This window comes from Ochotona curzoniae, unplaced genomic scaffold, assembly GCF_017591425.1.
Source record: "Ochotona curzoniae isolate NIBS_2020 unplaced genomic scaffold, NIBS_Ocur_1.0 scaffold_4506, whole genome shotgun sequence".
NCBI lineage: Eukaryota > Metazoa > Chordata > Mammalia > Lagomorpha > Ochotonidae > Ochotona > Ochotona curzoniae.
This window is the reverse complement of record NW_024467119.1, coordinates 26,013,375-26,036,046: the sequence shown is the minus strand read 5'-3', so window position 1 is coordinate 26,036,046 and position 22,672 is coordinate 26,013,375. Positions and strand designations below refer to the sequence as shown.

General features: G+C 45.0%; 1 protein-coding gene and 1 non-coding gene across 6 annotated transcripts in view; both read left to right on the top strand.

Moving 5' to 3' along the window:
• The window catches only part of AFF1 (AF4/FMR2 family member 1), a 197,227-nt gene that overhangs the window by 166,226 nt on the left and 8,329 nt on the right, over positions 1 to 22,672 (top strand). For 4 of the 5 annotated variants that reach the window (XM_040967300.1, XM_040967299.1, XM_040967302.1 and 1 more), the window contains 10 exons: positions 2,872 to 3,807; positions 12,177 to 12,227; positions 13,264 to 13,370; positions 14,280 to 14,538; positions 15,210 to 15,301; positions 15,496 to 15,556; positions 18,781 to 18,917; positions 19,423 to 19,488; positions 19,913 to 20,053; positions 22,150 to 22,373. In XM_040967300.1, coding sequence (XP_040823234.1) covers positions 2,872 to 3,807; positions 12,177 to 12,227; positions 13,264 to 13,370; positions 14,280 to 14,538; positions 15,210 to 15,301; positions 15,496 to 15,556; positions 18,781 to 18,917; positions 19,423 to 19,488; positions 19,913 to 20,053; positions 22,150 to 22,373 — 2,074 coding nt within the window. The remainder of the gene's footprint in view (positions 1 to 2,871; positions 3,808 to 12,176; positions 12,228 to 13,263; positions 13,371 to 14,279; positions 14,539 to 15,209; positions 15,302 to 15,495; positions 15,557 to 18,780; positions 18,918 to 19,422; positions 19,489 to 19,912; positions 20,054 to 22,149; positions 22,374 to 22,672) is intronic. The other variant, XM_040967303.1, reaches the window with a different exon arrangement.
• LOC121147644 lies at positions 54 to 242 on the top strand. Its single transcript, XR_005882458.1, has one exon. It is a non-coding gene; the product is annotated as a U2 spliceosomal RNA (small nuclear RNA).

The window sequence follows — 22,672 nt, the reverse complement described above, 5'->3', positions numbered from 1 at the left end:
TGAACACCTACATGACGCCTGCTGTGATAGATAATACTCAAAACAAAGGCATTGTCACACTCTGGCCTTTTGGCTGAGATGATAATAGTATCTGTTCTTATCAGTTTAATATCTGATACGTCCTCTATTCCAAGGATAATATATTAAATGCGCTTTTGGAGCTTTGAGTTGGAGTAACAGCTTGTTATTTCCACTCTGCATCAACCTGGTATTGCGGTTCATTTACAAATGGTGCGCTCTCCCTATTAAAAAAATATAAATATATATATAGGCACTGTATAATCATTTTATAAAGTTACTTTTCATTTTGTTTGTGAGGTTCATGTGCAACATGAAGCATAAATGAACTTAGTGTTCATTTGAGTCCAGCCTTCAAATACCATTATGTATATCTGACTATTCCAAAAAAAATTTTTTTTTAAATATGAGATACAGTTGTCCTAAGCACTTGAATTACATCAAGCTGCCCCTATGGCAGTATAGGGGGAATGAAAAAAGTCAGAAACATCCCGTGCCTAAATTTAATATGGTACATATCTACTTAAAATAATTTTAAAATCTAATGAACACTAGGATCGATGTGATGGTTTGGTGGCTAAATCCTTGCGTTGCATATACTGGGATACCATATATATGCTGGTTCATGTCCCGGCTAACCCACTTCCCATCCAGCCCCTGCTTGTGGCCTGAGAAAACAATGGAGGTTGGCGCACGATCTTGGGACATTGTACTCATGCTGGAGACCTGGAAGAGGTTCCTGGCTCCTGGCTTCGGGTCAGCTCGGCTCCGGCCATTGTGACCACTTAGGGAGTGAACCAGCAGACTGAAGATCTTTCTCCCTGTTTCTCCTCCTCTCTGTAAATCTGTCTTACTAATAAAAATAAATAAATCTATTTTAAAAATCTGTTTAACCCAAGTGTACAAAATCTATTTAACTGGTTTTACAAGTACTACCTGAATTGTGTCTGACCTTCAAGGAATCTTGACCATTTTACAACCTTAGTTGGATTCACAAAAATATTGCCATGCCTTTTCTGCCTCATTGAGCTCACTATCTCAGCTTTATCCTGAAATTGGGCCATGGACCTCTGTTCTGGACATTATTAGGACCACAGAAGTCAATCTTTTATTTCTGTAACCAGGACATTTCTTTAGGGATTACTAAATGTATCTCTCAATAGTGCCCTGCTTGTGTGGGTTACTGATACCAGGAGTGACTTCCCATTTTGGTTCACCCAGAAATACATTTTTAAAGAACATTATAGAGATTGGGTGCAGCCTAACCTTTCTTGTAGAAAGACTGTGAGATTGAGTCCCTAACACTGTTGGCTGGTGATCCATCTTATTGCCTTGTTCCATCATCATATCACTAGTACACCACAGTTTTGTGTCTTGGCAGGAAATCCTATTTGGCAAGTATGTATTATTTGCTCATCTTTTCTCTGCCCTTATCCTGTTTGGAGTATTGAATACAGATTTCAGAGCACATATGACAAAATGCCCAGCATATAATAGTGGTTTTCTTCCCTCTCTTCTGCTCTGAAGGTGTGTAAGAGCTTGGATGTATAGTTGGGAACATTTAGGAAGCTAGCATGGATACATTGTCATAAGATAAAGGAATCCTGTAGCTACCTTTTTGTCCAAAGTTATGTTTCTACCTAGTTTCTTAAGGTTCTTCCTAACCGCATTGTGTGACCGTCACACTATGCCCATACAACCTATTTTATCATTTTATTACCCATTGTTTTTCTGACCAAAAAAAGCCTTTATATCCTAGTCACTTATTTTACATTGTTAGTATTGCATGTGCTCATAAGAATTGCTGGGATATATTACTTGGAAAACTTCTTAGCCATTCTCCCCTTGAAAGTCCATAACTACTTAAGTGATTTCTTTGCCTGTAATCAGTTATGTCCCATATGGAGTTTCTTTCAGTAAACTTCCTAGTGCAGTGTAGATATGTTTAGTCATTCATATAAACCACCTGTCAGAATGGAACTTAAGCAGTAAGCAATCAGTGATATGTAGCACTTAAAAGCATAGTTATTATTTACAGTATTGGACACTGATATTTTTCTCTGAGATCACATTCATGGAGATAGCAGTATACCCACAGGGATGCTCAGATGTCTTGTATGCCACTGTGAGCAAGACTCAACAGTGGATCTTAAATAACAGTTAAGAGGAGAAGTTAGGAACTTCTGTTTACTTGTGGAACTCTTTGTACAGGTAGTCAGTGTAATCGCATTGTGGTCATCAGCTGTTCTGGAAGGGCTCTTTGTGTCATAGAAACACAAGTGGTTTCAGGCCAGGTTGTCCACAACAAGACACTTAATGTCTGACTTTCAAAGATTCGAAATGTGGTTGATTAATGTGTCCTCACTTGACACCTCTCTCTCTCTTTTTTAATTAAGTGGTAAAATTTGAAAGTCAGTATATATACATAACAAGGAGGAGTGTATTCAGAGTGGATTGTTACAAAATAGAGAGCATGTGCTCACACCCTCTGGTTCACTTGCCATTTGGGCAAGAGATGGAGGCTAGACCATCCGGAAGGCCAGGAACCCCATTCCAGTCTTCCTTGTGGGTGGCATGGGCTCAAGTACTTGGGTGATGTTCTGGTTTCCCTGGTGCATTAGCAGAGTTGAATTAATTGAGGAGCAGCCAGGACTTTAATCGGTGCTGAAAGGGATATCCCTGTCCTTGTTTCAGGCAGTAGCTTACAAGCTGGCCACAAAGCTGGCCCTGGAAGCGGAATTACTGGGTTTGAAACAATTATTTTCTATTTAAGACAATTCTGTATAACTGAATCACTAAAAAAAATAATTTCTCATTATTGTTGAGTTAATGTTTCCATTTTCGTTTTTTTAGCCAGAGCCTCCAACAACCAACAAATGGCAGCTGGACAACTGGCTAACCAAAGTCAGCCAGCCAGCGGTGCTCCCCGAAGGCCTGGGGAGCTCGGAGCCTGCTCAGCGGCGACAGGAAGGCAAGGGCAGCAATGACAGTGACACCACAGGGCAGGAGCATGCTGACCCCAAAGAGCCTACCCCCAAGAACTCCAGCAAATCCCCCCGAATCCCTCCCGAAGTCCCCCACCCTGGAAAGAGAAGCTGCCAGAAGTCGCCTGCTCCCCAGGAACCCCCAGCCCGGCAAACCGTGGGAACCAAACAGCCCAAAAAGCCTGCCAAGGTCACTACCCAGGCCCCCTCACAAACTGGCCTGAAGGTGGAAAGTGAGCCAGGACTGGCCAAGGGCTCAGGAGACCAGACTTCCAAAGACAAGCCTAAGGTGAAGACGAAAGGAAGGCCTCGTGCTGGGGCAGGGATGGGCCGAGAGCCCAAGTCCACAGTGCCTGCACCCAGTGAACGGAGGAAACACAAGAGCCCCCCACGGGCCCCCTGCAAGGTGCCCGCCAGCCGGGAGCCCACAAAAGAGCCCGTGGAGACCCAGAGCTCTGAACCCTTGGCGCTTGTTCCCCTGGCACAGAGCCAGGGTGCACCCTCCAGTGGTGGCGTTAGGACTAGTGGCTGCCGGCAGGCCGTGCTCGTCCAGGAAGACAGCCGCAGAGACCGACTCCCGGTGCCTGTGAAAGACACCAAGTTGCTCTCGCCACTCAGGGACCCTCCTGCCCCCAAAAGCTTAGTGGTAAAGATCACCCTCGACCTCCTCACTCGTATACCCCACCCACCAGGCAAAAGCAGCTGCCAGAAAAAACCCAAGGACAAACAGCTGTCCTCTGGGAGGAAGCAGGATTCCGAAAAGAGAAGCTCAGACTCCTCCTCCAAGTTGGCCAAAAAGAGGAAGGTGAGTGTGGGGAGACTGGCCTCCTGCTGCCAGGCCAGAGGGCTGCCACTTGGGCTTCACACTGTCCGTGCTTGGTCCTTGGCTCAAAGCCCTCTCAGAGGCTGGGAATCTCTGCTTGACTGGGATGTGGTTGCTCCTCCTCCTCTAGTGACTGTGTAGAGCTGGATGCCCCCCATTCTGCAGATGGAGGATTGCAGAGCTCCGGGTCCCTCTTCTGTCTGCCATCTGGGCAACTTGACACAGTCTTTGGAAAGAGGAACTGCTCCAGGGATAGTGTCACTGATAGAGTAGTTTTTCTTTAGTTTTTATTGTTTTGGTTTTTTTTTAAGTAAAATTCATTTTGTTTTGATGATGTTTGCATAGTTGAGAGGGATGCATGCCCATGTGCAATTAGGGTGGGGAGGGTTGAGGAATGGGGGAAGGTGGATGAGACAGCTGCATCCATCCAATCTCCTTTTTCCTTCCTGTATCTGGGGAGAGTAGGGAGAGAAGGTGAGAGAACCCTTGCTAGTAGCTCAGCCACATCAGTACCCGGGAATAGGGGATGGCTGCCTAATGTCATCCCCGGTATGGCAATCCCACAGGGGTGAGCCCACAATCCCCCCTAGAGTCTGCTCTCAGACCCAGTTCGCTTGGGAGCTGCTTAGTGTCATGTCTCAGCCTAACATGGCCCACTCTACCCTGACATTCACTGGTGGGTACTGTGATCGAGCCCTACCAGGCAGGCGCCCCCTGCCCCTGCTATAGTTTTTGTGTGTGCTAGTAGGCAGTGGTTGATAGCTAACTAGCCCAGTTCAGGTCTCCCATGTGGGTGGGTGTATTGGTTTGGCCTCAGAGTGTCCTCTGGTTCTCCTCCTTTAAATTATCCAGCCTCAGCCCCATTGTTTACTTACAGGTGCAATAACCCAATCGGTGGAAGTGCCCAGAAGTCACTCCTCACCTGTCCTGTTCTCCCTTCCCACACATATCCAGACCTGTTTCCCTGAGCAGTCCAGAGCCCCCCATGCCCACTGGCACACAGATCCCCCAAACTGGTTCTCTACTGGTGTGCTTTGCCAGCCTGGGGCCCTGCCTGCCTACCTAGGGCTTACGTATGCTCGTGCACAGGTCCCCAGACCCTGGCTGCTGGCATGCAGTCACCCCCATATATCTTAAAAAAAAAAATAGGCAACTATGCTAACACGCTTGTATAGTTAACACAGATTTGGCGTCAACTGTGCCCAGGATGCCTGTCAAGTATTAGCTGCTTTTCTCCCAGCAATGTGTTCTTGCTTAGGTATAAGGCAACCTAGAGAGTTGCCTACAACTAGGGTTATTGTTTTTGTTTTTAAGATTCATTTTACTTACTTTAGTTTGCAAGAGTTGCAGAGAGAGAGGGTGGTGGTAACATAGAGGATCTTTCCTCTGCGGGCTCACTCCCCCAAGTAGCCTAAAGACCTGGAGCTGAGCAGACCTGAACTGGGAGCCAGGAGCTTCTTCCAGGTCTCTTAGGCCATCTCTTGCTTTTCCAGACCATTAACAGGAGGCTAGATGGAAAGTAGAGCAGTCCAGGAGCAGTCAAGACTTGAACTGATACCTATATGAGGTGCTGGTGCTGCGGGTGGAAGATTGGCTTATTATACCACCATGACTGCCCCTTGGGTACAGTTTTATGGATACTGATAACATTAATATTAACTACTTATCCTGTAGGATGTTTCCCTAAAAGTCTTGCATTGATTGAAGTGCTAATCTGATTTAGTGAATAAACTGCTCTATGCAAGTTTCACTCCCATAGTATCATCTTTCCAGTAGTACTGTTGGTTCCATATTTTATTTTATGGCCATGTAGCACATCACTAGAGCTACAAAAAGTATGCTGGCATAGTTTGTAAATGATACAGAGTGGGATAATCCATTGCATGTGTTGAACTTCTGTCATTACAATTTTTTTTGGAAGTTTCACTACAGTAAGGAAGAAAAAAATGTATTATTGAGACTTGGATGTCTTTGAACAGTTTTTTCCTACCTTTATTCTGAAACATGGAGCTGTTTGTTGATCTGTTTTTTGCTTCTTCGTGAAGATGAAGGATTAGTGAGTTTTTCCTCAATGGCGTTTCCAATCCAGCATGCCCGTGATTCAAAGACAACACACATAGCTAATTCTCTGCTACTAAGAAGGAATACGTTTTTTAACACTGAGTGTATGAAAAGCTTCTTATGCAGCTGTGAAAGTTAAACTCAAAATACCAAAGGAAAAACGATCCTGAATTCTGTCAAGTCTGAGGTATAATGTAGCTTTACCAAGACTGAAGGTGACCACTCTCTCCAGAGCCTTGTTGCAGGAAGGTGCATATTGGCACACTTCTGCAGCAGGCAAGCTGAGGGATGGTGTTATTAAGTGAGAAAGGAGAAAGTATATTTTCATCCCAGAAAATTCTTAGAATGTATATGAATGTGTGTGTGTGTGTGTGTGTGTGTGTGTGTATAGAGAACAAAACTTTATGGATAAAACTGTGATAGATCTGATTAGGAAACAGTCGCCTGCATCTAACATCTGAGGAAATGTCAGGCTGACACACACACTCACTGCCACCTCCTGGAAATCTGCTGTCTCCTAGCTGCCAGTCTTAGGGGACCTCCAGGGCTAGCCTCCTGCAGTCGCTGGAAAGGGCTTGCTTCTGACATACTAACTCACCACATAGAATCTTTCAGAAACAGAAGCTCTGGAGAGTTCAAAACCCCATCCCTACCCCTGTACAAGCATCCAAACATTGATTGTGGCTCTAGAGTGCTAAGACTTTTTGCTCTCTCCCTGTTGACTCTCAGAACCGAATCCTCTAAAAGCCATTCTCAAGTTTTGAGCTCTCCCTGGGCAGCTGTTTCTGTTGATAGCACTGAGAAATAGTGCTCCCCTCCCCTTAGTAGAGTGTATGATTTTGTCAAAGTTCTAGTAAACAGCTGGGCTGTCTGGCCCAGGTGGCAGTCTGCTGAAGTGGTGCTGATGGGATTGGGGTATGGCTTTAGGTTCCAAATCTTTACTGTGTTATGGTTACCTGGGGAGCTTTAACACTAATGGCAGGATATACTTGTGCCACACCCAGTCACCCCACCGTGGTAGTTTTAAAATTCCTTAGGTGATCATGTAAAGTGTGGCAGGGCTGGGGATCACTGGGGACCACTGGAGAAGAACCTCACCACAGGGTGGGATTGTGCAAGGCTAGTTCTGGGGTGGGGATAATCCAGAAATTCCTCATGTGTGCTGTATTCAGACACCATGCATCTAGGCTGCTACCAATTCCTCTTCCGAATCACACCTTTAATTAACACTTTTCCTTAGAAACTTCCAAATAAATACAAAGACCCGTCAATTACATGCTAGTTCCAAGAGCAGAGATTCATGTATTCCTGCCGTGCCCCACCCCCACTTCCTGCTGGATTCCAAGTAAGAAGCAAGGAGCCTTGATTGCAAGCCCTTCCCTGTGTGGGGAGCAGGTTGTGTGCCTTGTTGCTTATTCAGGGCTTCGCACTCCAGCCCCGTGACAGGTATGATGGATCCAGGCATGGCACAGGCAGGACTATGATCTTCTCGAACCTTCAGTGCTTTCCCTAAGATGTTAATAGTGAAGATTCTTTCCCTTCATTCTGAGTGTGGACAGAGTTCTCTCAGTTGGAGACCTTGAAGGATGTGCTTGCTCCTTTATATTAATCGAATTTTAGCGTTTTCACTTAGGCCTTATAGCCTTGTCCCTCTTGTGGTACAAAACTTAGCAAGTATTTACAGATGATTTACAAGTCCTTGGAGTCATTTTGTACTTAAAAAGTGTATACTAAAAACTGCTGCGATGAGTAGTCTTGAACTCATGTAGTGTTCCAGTCACTGGATTGCATCATCTGATTGGAATTTAAAACTCCCACTTTATGTATGTTGTCTTTAAATAATCCTTACTGTTACTATTTCCAAATTTGAAACATTGAAATTGAGGATCACAATGTAGTACTCAGACTGGTGCCACTTGAAAGCATTCTAAAAACACCCTTGATAAGCCCCAGCTGCGCTATAGCCTTCTAGACACCATTGAACTTAATACCTCATTTAATCATCCTTCTTATACATTACATTTCAAATAAATGAAAGCCATTTGGATGAATAACCAAACAAGAAGGTACATTCCAATCTTTTGGTTTTCCAGGTTACTGACCGAGACACTTGAATGTTTTTAAAGAATTTCAGTGCCCTTGCTTCTATGTGTGTAAGAAGTGAGAAGGAAAGTCATCGGCAGCCTAGAAAAATATTCTTTCCTGCCGAGGGGTGCTGGCTTCCATCTTTCCCTTAACATCCATGACCCCACAAACTTTCTTCTTCTTCTTCTGGGTTGGTTTCAGCAGAGCAAAAGCCCCAGTTATCCTATCACAAGTTCCTTATGATTTACTAGGCCTGTTGGTTCTGGAGGAAGGGCATCGTAGCTATGTACTCGCTGTGGCTAGGTTGATTCCTGAGCGTTCCCTCACCCAGGAGGATTAACACAGAGTCATTGTCCCTTTGAACACATCCTGTCTTCCTAGGAGTGCCTGTCCCTGCTCCCAGTGTGAGCTTGGACTGGGAATCCCGCGTGTCTGGTTCTCATTAAGCTTCTTACCTGGCATAGCGCAGGGATGTACTTGACTTTCTCAGAAGGCTGCTTCCTCAGTTTTCCTGTGCTGCAGGTGTGACCAAACTCATTGCTTTCTCTTTATGAAAAAACAGTAAAGACACTCATTGTAAGACTGAAGGGGAGAACAGAGAGGAGCGGAGCAAACTTGGGGGAGCGGGAAGGGAGGCCCTAGCACCAACTAAACTATTAAAAAAACAATTTAAAGAAAAAGAGCCTCAAGCTATGTTAAAAGAGTCTCAGGCATTGGAGGTTCAGCCATTGCCTTTTATGTATTTATAGGTTTTTTTTAATTGGAAAGTCAGATTTACAGAGAGAAGGAGATACAAAGAGAAAGATCTTCCATCCAATCGTTCATTTCCCAAGTGGTTGCAATGGCTGGAGCTGAACCAATCCAAAGCCAGGAGTCAGGAGCTTCTTCTGTGACTCCCAAATGGGTGCAGAGTCCCAAGGCTTTGGACTGTACTTAACTGCTTTCTCAGGCCACAAGCAGGGAGCTGGATGGGAAGTAGAGCAGCCGGGATTAGAATCGGCGCCCATATGAGATCCCAGCACATGCAAGGTGAGGACTTTAGCCACTAGGTTATCACACCAGGCCCAGACACTGCCTTTTATAGACGAGATCCAGAAGGGCACTGATATCACTTGGTTTCTGAATATTTGCACATGCTCTTCTCATACAAGCACCTACTGGGTACTCAAGCAAGACAGAAGATCAGAGTTCAAGATCAGTGTTTTGACTGGCAGTTGCAGTGTCCTTCCTGGTCAGTCCCCACACCTCCCCCCACCTCCGACAGTGCTATCCTGATATCTCTACCAACTCCCTCTGCCCTCGGCCACCCTGCTGCCTGCATCATGGAGATCCTGGGTGAGGATACCTTTCTGTCAGTTAGAAACTCTCTCCTAAAATAAGTTTCAGTTGTGGAAGAAGCCACCTTCATTTTCCCCTACTGTCTACAAGCAGCTACGTGGTGAGCTGGGGCGGGTCCCAGTCTGTCCCTGCAAGAGCAACTAGGCCTAGTGCAGGTCCCTCTCTTCCTTTTATGGTCTTTGTTCCTGCCGTCTGGGCTGTGTAGGTGAAGCAGCGTTTGGCAGATGGTCTGTAGCTGCTTGACCCAACAGGTTAAGAAAAGCAAACAAGTTGGTTACACCCAGATCCTCAGCCAGCAGCCTCATTTGTGGTCGATGCAGGTACCACTGAAGTTTATCCTTATGGAAAAAGGATTGCTAACGCCCAGGTTTCAGGCTCGAGTCCTTGAGATGGGAGTGATCTGGGGGTAACCACAAAACCTCACAAGGAAAAGGTGTATGGCTCTCACGGGATTTTCCCATGGCTTGCCAATCACTGTTCCTCCGTGTTTTCAGGAGCCAGGTTCCTGGAGTTCAAATCTGCCTTTCCTGTCTCTCAGTACTATGTGACTTTCGCTTTTATGGCTGTGTCCTAAGGCCATCTTGGGCCCTCAAGTGCTAAGATTAATTTCTGTGCCAACGGACAGAGCCAGAGGGCCTGCCCTGGGGAAGCCTCGGTGATTGTTCCAGACAATGACAGGGTTCCAAATGCACAGTGTGCAGAAAGCGTCCTGCCCTCCGGCCCACAAGGCCTGACCCCACAGTGACGAGTCATCAACAGAAGGGCATGTTTGCTGTATTGAGTTTCATCGTTTCCTTTTTACTAGCTTATAGAATATCATCTGCCCTAAGTGATTAAGTGTCAGCAAAAAGCATGTTGCTTCTGCCAAGGGCCAATCCCGTTGTTAAAAGCTGGGGTAGAAGTTAATGTCTGGTGGTTTCTGTTTGTTGGCTGTTCCCTCGCTGATTGGCACAAGCCAGTCATAACCAGTTTGCGAGGACTGACTCATTGGGAATCCTCTTTGCATGTGTGGTCTACAAGGTCGGCCACTTGGATTTATGAGCATATCCTAAGCAACATGAACCGCAGAAACAGAAATGAACTCTCATTCTGCCTGTGAACTCTGCTGCTTTCCAGACAAAGTGGACACACAGGTGATCTCTCCTCGGTTTTGCCTTGAGGCCCACTTGATCTCATGAACTACCTGCAAACTACCTGTTGAAAATCTTATTTTGCTAACTACCTTGTGTACAAGTTCATATTTATATGGCAGATTGTGATTTTCCTGAAAGACAAATGTTCCATCCTCTAGCATTGTTTGCCAGTTTTTTATCAAAAACTTCAGAGAAATTTCTGAGCACTGGAGTGACAAGCTAGCCCAGCACAGTTAGGTACTTAATTTGCAAGGGGTTTACCATGGCAGAAGTAGGATTCTTGTGGAATCCTGTCATTTTTAATTGATGCGTTTTCTGTCCCTCACCATTGACCTCCGTGTTAGACCAGCAGCAGAAGGTTGCGTGCAGGGCAGAGCGCCTCCTGCAGGCAACTCCCAGCATGTCCCCACACCTTTCACTTCTGGATTAGGGTCTCATAGAAACTGCTGTTTGTAATTTCCTGTTATATTTTGTTTCCTATGAGAGGCTCCATTTGTGAATAGCTGGATTGTTTTTTTCTTATCCACTTATGTATTCCATTTTTGCATTGGGTAAGTGGAATTTCAGAGTTTAATTGGTAGATCATTCTAAAGTGCGGAGGACAGACTTTGATAGGAATACAATGTGAGCTGCTAAAATAATTGTGAATGTTATAGGGAAAGAATAACTTAATGATAATTATTTTTAGAAGCAGTTTTATTTAATATCTAAAATATCTTCAATCAGAGTCTTTGGTTTCAATGAATAGATTCCAGCTTCCTGCTAAAATACCTCCTAAGAGGCAATTCAAGTACTTGGGTCCTTGCCATTCACATGGGGGCCAAGGTTGAGTTCCTGGTTCCTACCCTCTACATGGTCCAGACCCAACTAGAGTTGGCATTGGAGAATGGCAGAAGATCTGTATTTGTCTCAGTCTGTCTCTTCTTATATCTGTTTCACTTCAGCATTTAGTCAGAATATTAAATTTGGGCATTTAACCTAAGTGAATAAGAATTCAGCTTCCTGGGCCTGATGCGGTAGCCTAGCAGCTAACGCCCTTGCCTTGAACATGCTAGGATCCCATATGGGCACTGGAATCCCGGCAGCCCTGCTTCCCATCCAGCTCCCTGCTTGTAGCCTGGGAAAGCAGTCCAGGATGGCCCAAAGCCTTGGGACCCTACACCCACATGGGAGAGCTGGCTTCAGATTGGCTCAGCTCCAGCCGTTGCAGCCGCTCGAGAAGTAATTCAGCATATTGAAGATCTTCCTCTCTGTCTCTTCTCTCTGAATATCTGACTTTGCAATAAAAATGTGTTTAAAAAAAAATGAGTTCAGTTTCCTGCTTTGCAGACCCTGGACAACAGCAGGTAGTGGCTCAGGTAATTAGGTTCCTGTCATCCACTTGGGAGACTAAGTTTCTGGCTACTGATTGTGACCCAATCCCAACTATTGTGAGGGTGAGCCAGTAGCTGAGTGCTGTTTTATTTATTTCCATAAAAGAGTGTGAGGAGGAGAGATGATCGGCTGTGTCGATCTGCAACAGCCAGGCAACAGCCAGGCAACAGCCAGGGCGGTGTCGGGCTCCTCCCAGCCCTGCCACCTGGGGAGCAGGGGCCCCAGCACTTGAGCTGTGTGTTCCAGCAGAGGCTGGAATCCAGGCGGGCTGCTGTCCAGGCATGCTGGTTTGCGATGCAGTTGCTGCACTGCAGCCCAGGCCCAACCCTTCACACCTTCATTTAGTTTGTTTCCTTGCAGAAATGCAGGGGGAGAGGAGGACGCAGTGAAATCTGGGACTTTCCACCATCCGTAAGTTTGAAGACTGAGTTTTGCTTTTACAGATTACATGAGGCTTTCCGATTTGTCAGGGATTGTCCTAGATTTCTTGGCGGTGTCCCAGATTTCTAACGTGGTGAACTCTCAGACTGCGCTCCTGTTCTAAATGTGTGGGAAAGCTCATTGAAGGCCTGCCCCCCTACCCCCTTGCTCTCTGCCCGAGAACGGGGGCTCCTTCTTCCAGGACCCAGACCTTAGAAACAGGTCTGTTTCTTATAGTGTTGCAGTGTGGTAAACATGCAAAAGACTTTTGCCTTGAAGAAAATTCTTTGTTCTTTTAATTATTAAATGCATTTATTTAGGACTGGAATTGAAATAACTAGATGCTTTTGAGGTGCTAAGTCCTGTTGTTGCAGATTTCCTACTAAAATCACATTTCCAGTCCTTTCATTGGTTATGCGGTAGTTTGAAAGGTAAAGTTAAGTGATTCTGTATACGTGGAGAGACACATGAAGACCGTAACTGGGAGGAAAGGGGAAGTCCCTGAGCATCTATTTTCATCTTCTGTGATTTTGCAGACTTTTCTCTAAGATGCTCAGAGGATTTGAGGGCCTTTTTCTTTGCCAGGAATATTCTTACTTCTAATAAAAATAAGCCGTAAGTTGTGTGCTATGAATATGATTCAAACAAATTAGTAGGTGGAATTGCATGGCTGTTTGAAAGAAGCAAAGGGTGACCTCATGCTGTCACCCTCAAGTTACTTGAAAAGAATCTCTGTGTTATTGGTTGCTTTGCATGTAGAAGACCGTCAGTGCTGTCTTTCAGAACCTGCATCCTCTTGCTGGCTGTAACTTTAGATGGCTCCTGTGCTGGGCACAGGCAAGTCTTCCCGTGCAGACCATCTGTCCCCTGCCCCCCTCGGCCCCCAGGGCGAGGGGGCGGTGTGGCACTAGTAATAAGGCTGCTGCGTGTGCACGGACACCTCCAGAAGCCGGGTCACTCTCTTTACCTTTTCAGTTATTTTCTATTACGTTTTTAACACTCTTTTCTTGCAATATGACAATAATAGGGTGAAGCAGAAAAAGACTATGATAACAAGAGAATCAGACTGGAGAAAGAAGTCAAATCCCAGTCCTCTTCATCCTCATCCTCCCAGAAAGAGTCTTCTAAAACAAAGTGAGTATCACAGTGCAGAGTCGTCCTGAAAGGCCCTGGTCATCTCGGGTCTCAGCACGGGAATGTTCTGCTGCAGCGAAGTCTGTAGCTTGGTAAATTAGTGCTGGCCTGTCTTGTGGTTAAGTGCATTTCATGTTGTTTTCATTCATGAGGACCTCATGGAAATTCATTCAGCATAGCATTTAGATTTCTTAGAAGCATTTGCACTATGAAACATTTGTTAGCATCTGGGATTATTTTCTCCTAAAAGAAATTAAAGGCGGTGTGTGGCCTGCTTTGAAGACTTGGAGGAAATAGAGGTACAGAGAGAAAATGTCTTGTCCAAGGTCACGGGGCCTTGCTGAGTGCTGGAGTCATCAGCCCCCACAGGAGCCTGGGTCAGCACTTGCTGTTTCAAGGGACGAATGAGGCTTGACAAGTACTCGGTGCTGCTGGGCCGAGGGGTGGCTGTCACTTACTGGCCATGTTTGTTTGGAAAATTACTTCACAAGATGTTTTGGCAAAAACAAAAGCATAATGTTACCATGTGGGAGCCAACGGCGATGAGGGAGAGAGAGAGATGAACTGTCAGGGGTAGAGCTGTCGGCTCAGCCTGCATGCTTGTTAGAGGACAGCGTGCTTGGGGGCAGCAGAGGCAAGCGTTGAGGACGCTGACGGCCAGTGGTGGACCCTGCAGGCTCAGTGTGGGTCCGGCAGCATTGTTGGTTGCTGACAAGCAGGGCTACATTTGTATAAGGTATTAGACGTCCCTGAAATTGGGGCTTGTAGCAGCACAGTTTTGTGCTGTGTGGCCTCAACAGCTTTTTGTGCCAGCAGTCGTATTGTCCTTTTGTAACTAGACACTGCCCCCTGCCAGCTGTGAGATTTGTATTCTGTCTCACCTTAGCTTTATGTAATGTTTTACTCCAGGTTACCCCGGCCCTCACCCTCTTCAGAGTCTTCAAGAAAGGAGATGCCTCCTCCTCCACCTGTGTCCTCCTCCACTTCCTCCTCCTCCCAGAAGCCAACAAAGCCTGCACACAAGAGGTCCCGTCAGGAAGCAGACGTCTGTGGCCTGGACCCTCCCAAAAGTGCCAGTAGTAGTAGCAAGAGCAACCATAAAGACTCTTCCGTCCTCAAGCACAGAAAAGTCCCGGGGAAGGGTTGTGGAGGCTCTGCTGAGCACAGAGTAAGCAGCGACTGCCCTGCCCAGGCATCCCTTGGCCTGTGTGCTTAGGTCTGGCTGAGCGTTGGTTGGTTTGAACTGTAAGCACTCAAGTAAGATGGGCTCCTAATGATACCAGCGGACTCTTCATCCCTTTGAATGAGGCAGGAATGAATTGTTTGTGTTCAAAAGTTCTAATTTTTTGGAGGAAAAGTTAGAGTTCCTATTGCTTAAAAAATTGAGATCATTTCTTAAAATGATTTAGAGGTAATAAGTTGGGATAGATTTTTGTTCTCATCTCTCATATGTTGTGCAATAAGAAATGGTTACCCTGGTACTTGATTTTCTCAACATTTTTCATATCAGTTATAATGGAAACAAACCAGTTTCTCAAATAGAAGAAATTCCTCTCTCTGTTAATTGGGGCTGAGAGACCGGGGTACTGCCTGAGAGAATGTTCCATGCCTGTGGGCATTCCCTTCTCTATGGGACATTCTTGACATCCTGTCTTTCTGAGTCCCCAATACAATGAGAGTGGAGCTGCATCTGGTTTGGCTGGGAAAGTGTTTCACTGAGCTATACCGCAATGCCTGGTCCACTGCTTGTTGGACTCCTGTGTTGGGCTCCCAGGGATGGTACTTTCAGAATGGTGATCTCATAGGTCAGACTGTAATCTGAGGAATGGTTTTTCACAGGGAACTTCTGGGGATGCTGCAAATCCTTTCCCCGTGCCTTCTTTGCCAAATGGTAACTCTAAACCAGGGAAACTTCAAGTGAAGCGTAGCAGGTACGGCTGCAGCCACTTCATTTTCTCCTTTCGCTGCATGAGCTCGTCTCCTGCCACTGCCCCTCCCCGCACAATCTCTTTCGCTTCCCTTTTCATTGAGCCTCTCTGCCCTCCCACCCCTTAAGTCTTCTTTGCATGACTTGCCTGGGTCTAAGTAATTTCAGTCCCATCCTTCATTTTTCCTTCTTTTTCAGGCAAGCAGCTGATTTTCACTTGAAGGAGGCCAAAAAGTTGAAGGACAAAGCAGAGACAATGGTCAGTCTTGGCTCCTTCTCCTGCTGGTAGAATGTTTTCTGATTGAAATTTGGGGACTACAGTTTAATGAACTGGACAGTCAGGAGATTAATGATTGTCTGTAGAGCAAACATGAGGTCTTTTTGGAGTTACTTTCTTTCTTTCTTTCTTTTTTTTTAAATTTATTTTCATTGGAAAGGCAGAAATTCAGAGAGTCAGAGATATAGAAAGATCTTCCATCTGCTGGTTCACTCCCCAAATGACTACAACATAGCTGAGCTGATGTGAAGCCAGGAGCTTCTTCTGGGTCTCCCACACAGGTGCAGGGTCCCAAGGCTTTGGGTCCATCCTCCACTGCTTTCCCAGGCCACAGGCCAGAGAGCTGGATGAGAAGTGGAGCAGCCAGGATTAGAACTGGTACCCATGTGGGATCCCAACATATGAGCACATGCAAGGCAAAGATTTAGCTGCTAAGCTATCGTGCCAGGCCCAGTGGGGTTACTTTCTTAGGTCCCATTGGTTTTCTGGCCACGGGTAAATCTGTCAAGCCTGGACATAACTTTTTTATCTACACATGTGAAAGGTAATCCACATGGTGGTGATTTTATATATGCGTACATTTTGTGTCATTGCATTTTTTGGATGTGGCAGTGAGTCCTTCTCATTGAGGCAATTTGTCTTTGACCTGAAACATTTCACAAATGAAGGAAACCTGTTTGCATTCCAAAATTATCAAAGACTTTGAGAGACTTACGTGTAAAGGCTTTTGTTCATTGAAGCTGATGTTTGTACTTGTTGGTAAACATGCTTTTAGAACACAGCCTCTCTGCCTGTCAGTTTTTGGACTTTCTGGAAGATGATGGGATTTTTCTTACTGATTGCAGACATAAATAATGCGTTTACATCTCTCCTGTAGTGTGAGATAACGTTCACCCTTTGTCATAGTCAGGCATTCAAGATGCTGGGACTGTTATTTACTGAGTATATTCCCCACATCATGCCCCTGCAGATGCACCATACTCCCTGGAAAGCCGTGTTGAACTTTGGTCCCACAGGAGAAAGGTCGCAGTAGCCTTTATCCTTCCAGAAGTGCTATGTGGAGATCCTGGCCGCTCTGCAGTGATTGCATCTGTTTTCACACAGGCTAGGGAGGGGACAACTGAGATTCCTCAGGTCCCCATTCATTGCACAAACGGCTTATTGGAGCTTACCAGGCTGGACACTAAAAGGAATTCAAACATCAGCTGTTCTAGGCTGCCCCTTAAAGCTACCCTGTACCGCAAGCCAGGGCACACTTACCCACCACCTACCTCCATGGTGAGTGTGCAAGATGTTGCTGTATCTCCGAGTCTTTGCTCTTTGGGAAAGAGTACACATGTAGCACCATCAGTTGTCAAAGATTTTGACATTGGACTTTAAGCACTAGAGACCCTCATTATTTAATTTAAAAAAAAAAAGATTAGATTCCAGGGAACTTTGTTTTATTTTCATAATATTCTCCTTCATTGTATAATGTTTCCAGAGGCTGTCCACTTTGGGTTTCAGATGTACACTACCAAGAATACAAGAATGCATTTTAGATTATGTTTATTGTGGAGTTAGAGACATTAAAACTCTACTGCTTTTGACACTATTTCATTAGATGTTCAGTTAACCACAGGAATCATTGGTAGCTTCACAAAATCCATGTTATAGCTCTCGTTAGGAAGTGTATATTGACGTATTGCTGTGTTACATTGTAGTTTCTTTTGTTTTCTGCCTGACAATCTGTGTTCACTTTGAAAAGCTTTGACAAATGAGATGGTTATAGATAAGCACATTTCTAGAATTAGATTCTCATTAATGAAGTAGTCCAGTTGTGCACTATACCACTTATTGAGGCATGTTAATTTGATTTTTATTCTTTCTGTCACTAATTTTTTGAGCCTCAGTTCTCTAGGGGAAAAAATTAAGTTACTTAAGGGCAGGAGTTTGGCAGTGTAGGTGGGATACTGCGTGGTCCAGCCGTACCCTGCATCAGAATGCCTGGGTTGGGATCTGGCTCCGTTCCCGTCTGCCTGCTAATGTGCGCTCTGGATTCACTTCCAGGCTCTGCTCATTGGGGAGTGAACCAGCCAGGGGGAGGTCTTGCTTTGTCTCTGTCTCTTGGCCTCTTAAGCAAAGCAAGAACTTTTTAAAATGGTTATTAAAAACTTAAAAATTTAGAGTAATAAGATTGAGTAAATGTATTAAAAGATCCATTTATTTCATTGTGAAGTACTTTATATTTATAAATACACATAAAGCACATTTCTGTGAACTTTTGGAAAGTGTTTCAAATACATGCGCATGGATATGTGTTTGTACATCAGCCCTGCTTACCCCCTTCCTTGAAACACAGAAGCACAGTGAACGCCCGTGATTGTAGTCCACTTGCCTGACGGAAGAGACTTATTTTTTTTTTTTGCCTCGGTTTTCCAGACAGATGGCAGCCTCAGCATGTCTTACTGGCCTGTCACTATTTGCTTATATTCGACTTAACTTCTTCACTGTTTTCCTCCTTTTTGAATACATCAAATGAAGTATCAGCAAGAAGAGCAAGCTTGTGTGTTTCTGTGTTAATCAGTTGCTCTATTTGGTGTGGTACAAGTATCACATGTCAAAACTGAGTCGCACATTACGGTCTGTCTCTGCACTGGCTGCGTGCCTTCAGAGAGGGAGCAGTCAGTGGTGAAATGTGTATTCAGGTTTAGGATGACAAACTAGTGTCTGATTGCACTGGAATTATATCCCTGTTGACCCGGGGAGATAGCCTTAACTAAACCTGGGCACCACAGGAGATGAAGCTGTGGGCTCTAAAGTGCCTTCAGAAGAAGGTTGTTGGATCTTGTATCTAAGATGCTCACACAGTGTAACTGCTCTAGATGCGTAGAACAACCTCTTTCTCAAGAAAGTTACATTGTGAGTGAATTCGTGGAACCAGGAGAGTCTGTTTAATCACTGCCTTATCTTCATAAGATTCTGAGAGAGTAGTCTTAGTACAGGAGTTTTTCTTTTTAGCAACCGAGTTCTTGCTGAAAGAAATGTTTGATCAGGACAGAGCTGACGGCTTTGGGTATTTCTCATTTTGCATTAGTTAATTCTCACACTTCTCTCTCAATATAATTGAAATAAGTACGTTTAGGGAGGTGACAGTGAACAATATGGGAGAAAAAAACTGGAAGAGCCTCACTGAGGCCTGACACTGCTGTGTTCTTCTCCTGCAGACGGACAAGGTTGGCAAGGCTTTTAAGTACCTGGAAGCCGTCTTGTCCTTTATTGAAGGTGGGATTGCCACGGAGTCCGAGAGCCCGGCGTCCAAGTCTGCCTACTCCGTATACTTGGAAGCAGTCGATCTTGTTAAGTAAGCATCGAATCCGTTCCTCTCCCCTGGCTCTAGGGCCTCCCTCCTCGCCTTTCTGGCAATATTCTGTTTTCCCCCCAGGACAGTTCAGTAACTCATAGTTGTTGTTCCCTAAAATTATACTGCCAAAGAGGTGCCAACTCAAAATAACTAGGTCCGGTTATGTTCTTCTGCCAAGTGTCTGAGCAAAGCCGGGCTTCCCGAGGTGGCTTTCTCCTCAGATGCCCTCACAGCTCAGTTTCAGCCACCTTGTTATTTGCCTCCGTTTCCCCAGGGAACTCGGGAGGGACCACGCTCTGTGTGCCTCAGGAGGTGGACACAGGCCACAGAGGGGACCGCCCTCGCCTCCTTCCCGAGCAGCCCGGGCTCTTCCCTGTCTTAATCTCACATCTTCACATGTGCAGTTTCACTGTGGAACTAAGACAAACATAGGAAGGTGCATTGGTGGCTGGGATTTTCTAACTATGCATGTGTAAGCAAATGTTACTTTCATGTTTTCCTGTAGGTTCATAATGTCATTAAAATCCTTTTCAAGTGCCACATCCCAGGAGAAAATATTTGCTGTTTTATGGTGCGTAACTTTCCTTTACCTAAATAGTATTCCATTTGTCTTTGTATTTTTGTGTCTTCTGATGAAATGTGTTTTTGTGATGTGGAAATTATGAAAGGCAAGTCACCCCCTTGGTCAAGGGGTTAATGGCGCTGAGAGTTAAAGATTCTGAGGTCATCTCTCCTGCCATGTCACTGATGATTTGATTAGTAAATACCTGGGTCCAAATTAAAAAAAAAAAAGTTCCTGGGTCTCGTGGTTTAAATGAAACCTTTATGTACTTGGGTTTTTCCTCTAGCATTTATGTGTCTGAGTAGTGCAGCAAGATTCTTGCAATATACTTCCTTGTGTAAATGAGGAAAATTCAGTGTATTCAGTAGGCTGCGAAGGGTTAGATGACCGTGGCTAATAAGGACTTTGTTTCAACTTCTGTTTTTGCTCATAGCCTACGATGCCAGTCTGTTTTGAATATGGCGATGTTTCGATGTAAAAAAGACATAGCAATAAAGTATTCTCGAACTCTTAATGAACACTTTGGCGTCAGTTCCTCCAAAGTTGCCCAGGCACCTTCTCCATGCATCGCAAGGTAAGTAAATCTAGATAATTTCCAAAATCGAGTGTGTTTTTTATTTCTTGCTTTTGCAGTCACTTGTATAAATGAAGGATAGATGAGGGCACTCAAAAAGTTCATAGAAAATTGGATTGGAAGACAAGTATGGGTTAGGCATTGTGGCACAGCTATTGCTTGAGATGCCCACATCACATATAAGAGTGTCTGGTTCAAGTCTGGATACACCATGTGTTTTAGCCAGTTTCCTCTGAATATGCCTGGGAGATAACTACCAAAGGCCCCATGACTTGGGGTCCAGATGGAGATCCTGGCTCCTGAGGTCAGTCTGGCCTAGCCCTGGTTCTTGCGGGCATCAGGAAATGAAATGAATCTTCCAATGGATAGAAGATTAGTATCTGTAGTTTTACCTTTTAGAAAAATAAAAAGTATTAAAGGTTCGTTGCTGCAAAAGACATTTAGAAGTCCATGCATTGGATCTGTAATATGTCATGAAATATGCGTTTTCCATGAGCTTTCTGAAGACCCCTTGTGTATATAACTTTAACTTTGAAAAATTACTTGCTACATTTATGTGTGTACTTATTTGTTGTTTGAACTTGAATCCTTAGTATATGTTTTTCTTTTTTGAGAAGTGGCTATAAATTGGAGATTTTGCTCATTGGATTATATTAAGCAATGAATAAGAATCTATATTTGAGAGCTTTGGAGATCTTTAGTTAATGCTTACGGCCCACAAAGCAGCTAGATGCCTAGCCGACAGCACCAGGGCCAGTCTTTGTCTCTCCGTATGACATGTCTTCTCGGCCTTTCAGTAAACAAGCACTTTCCGTAACTGCCTGCCCCCTACCTCCAGAAACCATACCAGTCACACCACAATGAATACAGTTGTCTCCAGCAAAAATGCTTTCTACACTTTGTGAACCAAAGTTGTTCGCTCGCTATTATGGAAGATGTTATAAAACATAATCCACATCCAAGCATATTTAAAAACGAAGCTGGAGTTTTCTTCCCTATAGTGCCTGCCTTGTGTTTTCTTTAATTTGGCCATACTCCCTCTGAAGTTACCAGTTCAGATAGATTTTGCTATTTTGAGAATATCACTTAGAAGACTGTCCCATTTCTTGCACATTTAAAAGAGGAGACTCCCATATTGCCTCTCAAAAATGGAAAACCCCCAGTGGAGAAGTGCCTTCTACCTCTGAGCATTTTTCCGGCTCCTGCTTCTCAGATCATATGCAAAGCCAGGTGAGAGGCTGTTAGTCACATTTTTAGACAGCTCCTTTGCCAGTGCATACACACGTCAGGCACCCCTCTGTGCCGTCAGCACTGTTCTAGGTACCAGGGCTGTGGCAGGAAGCAATGCAAGCAGGAATCACTGCCCTTGTGACACTTTTCTCTCTAGGTCTTGACAGTGTATTCTCCTGGGCATGTGGCCTGGAGCGGGTGGCACATCAGTTGACTGCTGCCAGCTCACCCCTCCATCTCCAGTCCACTTTTTTTTTTAATCCATTTTTTTAAACACTTAGGTGACTTCACTTGTCTTTCTTAATCAGTCCACATTGAGACACTAATATTTTTCTCATGTTGTGATATACTGAGCCTAGAGGACAGATGATGTTGAATTTCTAAGGTGCTAAGTACCAGGGGTGCCAGGATTAATATGACATGGTCTCTGCCTTCAATGGCTATGACCCAGAAGGAGGACTAGAAGATAAATACAAGAACTAAGTTCTTGTGGTGGTAGGAGGGAAGCTGTAATAAATGCACAGTGCCCACAAGAGTGCCAGGGCCTGAGTCAGTATCCAGCCAGTCAACAGTGAGTGGATGAGGGCGTGAACTTCAGTATGGAGTAAACTTTTACTGGAGTAAGTTGGAATGGGGTATGGTAAGGGGGAAGTGTCCAGCAGAGGTAGTTGACTGCAGATGACATCGCACAGTATGGGTATGAATTAACCTGTTAGGATATCTCGTGAGCTTGTAGAAATGACTTCAGCATTGTCTGCCATTTGGGGATTACACTGAGACTTTTCTAACTTGGACTGTGGTTCTAGAGACCCAAAATATGTGGTCTGTGTGTCTAGGCTATTAACCAGTTCTCTTCCACCTTCCAGAAGCACAGGCACACCATCCCCTCTCTCCCCAATGCCTTCTCCTGCCACCTGTCTTGGGTCCCAGTCAAGTGCTGGCAGTGTGGGGAGCAGCGGGATGCCTGCCACCATCAGTACTCCTGTCACCATCCAGAACATGACATCTTCTTATGTCAGTATCACCTCCCACGTCCTTACCGCCTTTGACCTTTGGGAACAGGCCGATGCCCTCGCAAGAAGGAATAAAGGTAAATGGGGTGTATGGTGGTGGTCACTGGGATATGAGGACCAGGAGGGAATATTACCATTGGTTTGTATTTTATGTCCTATTTCTTAAAGGAAAAGAGATGCATAGCTGTCTGTTCTTGAGCTTCTGACTCATAACATAATTGTGATTTTTCTGTGAGCTCTGTAGCGTGGGGCTGGAATTATGCACCTTGATCTCAACAAGAGCAAATGAAAGGCACCTTGAGCCTCTGGCCCCTCCCAAGGCCAAGTGCCCTTACTTCAGCCTGAAATGCTGGCCACAGACAAGGCCAACACAAGG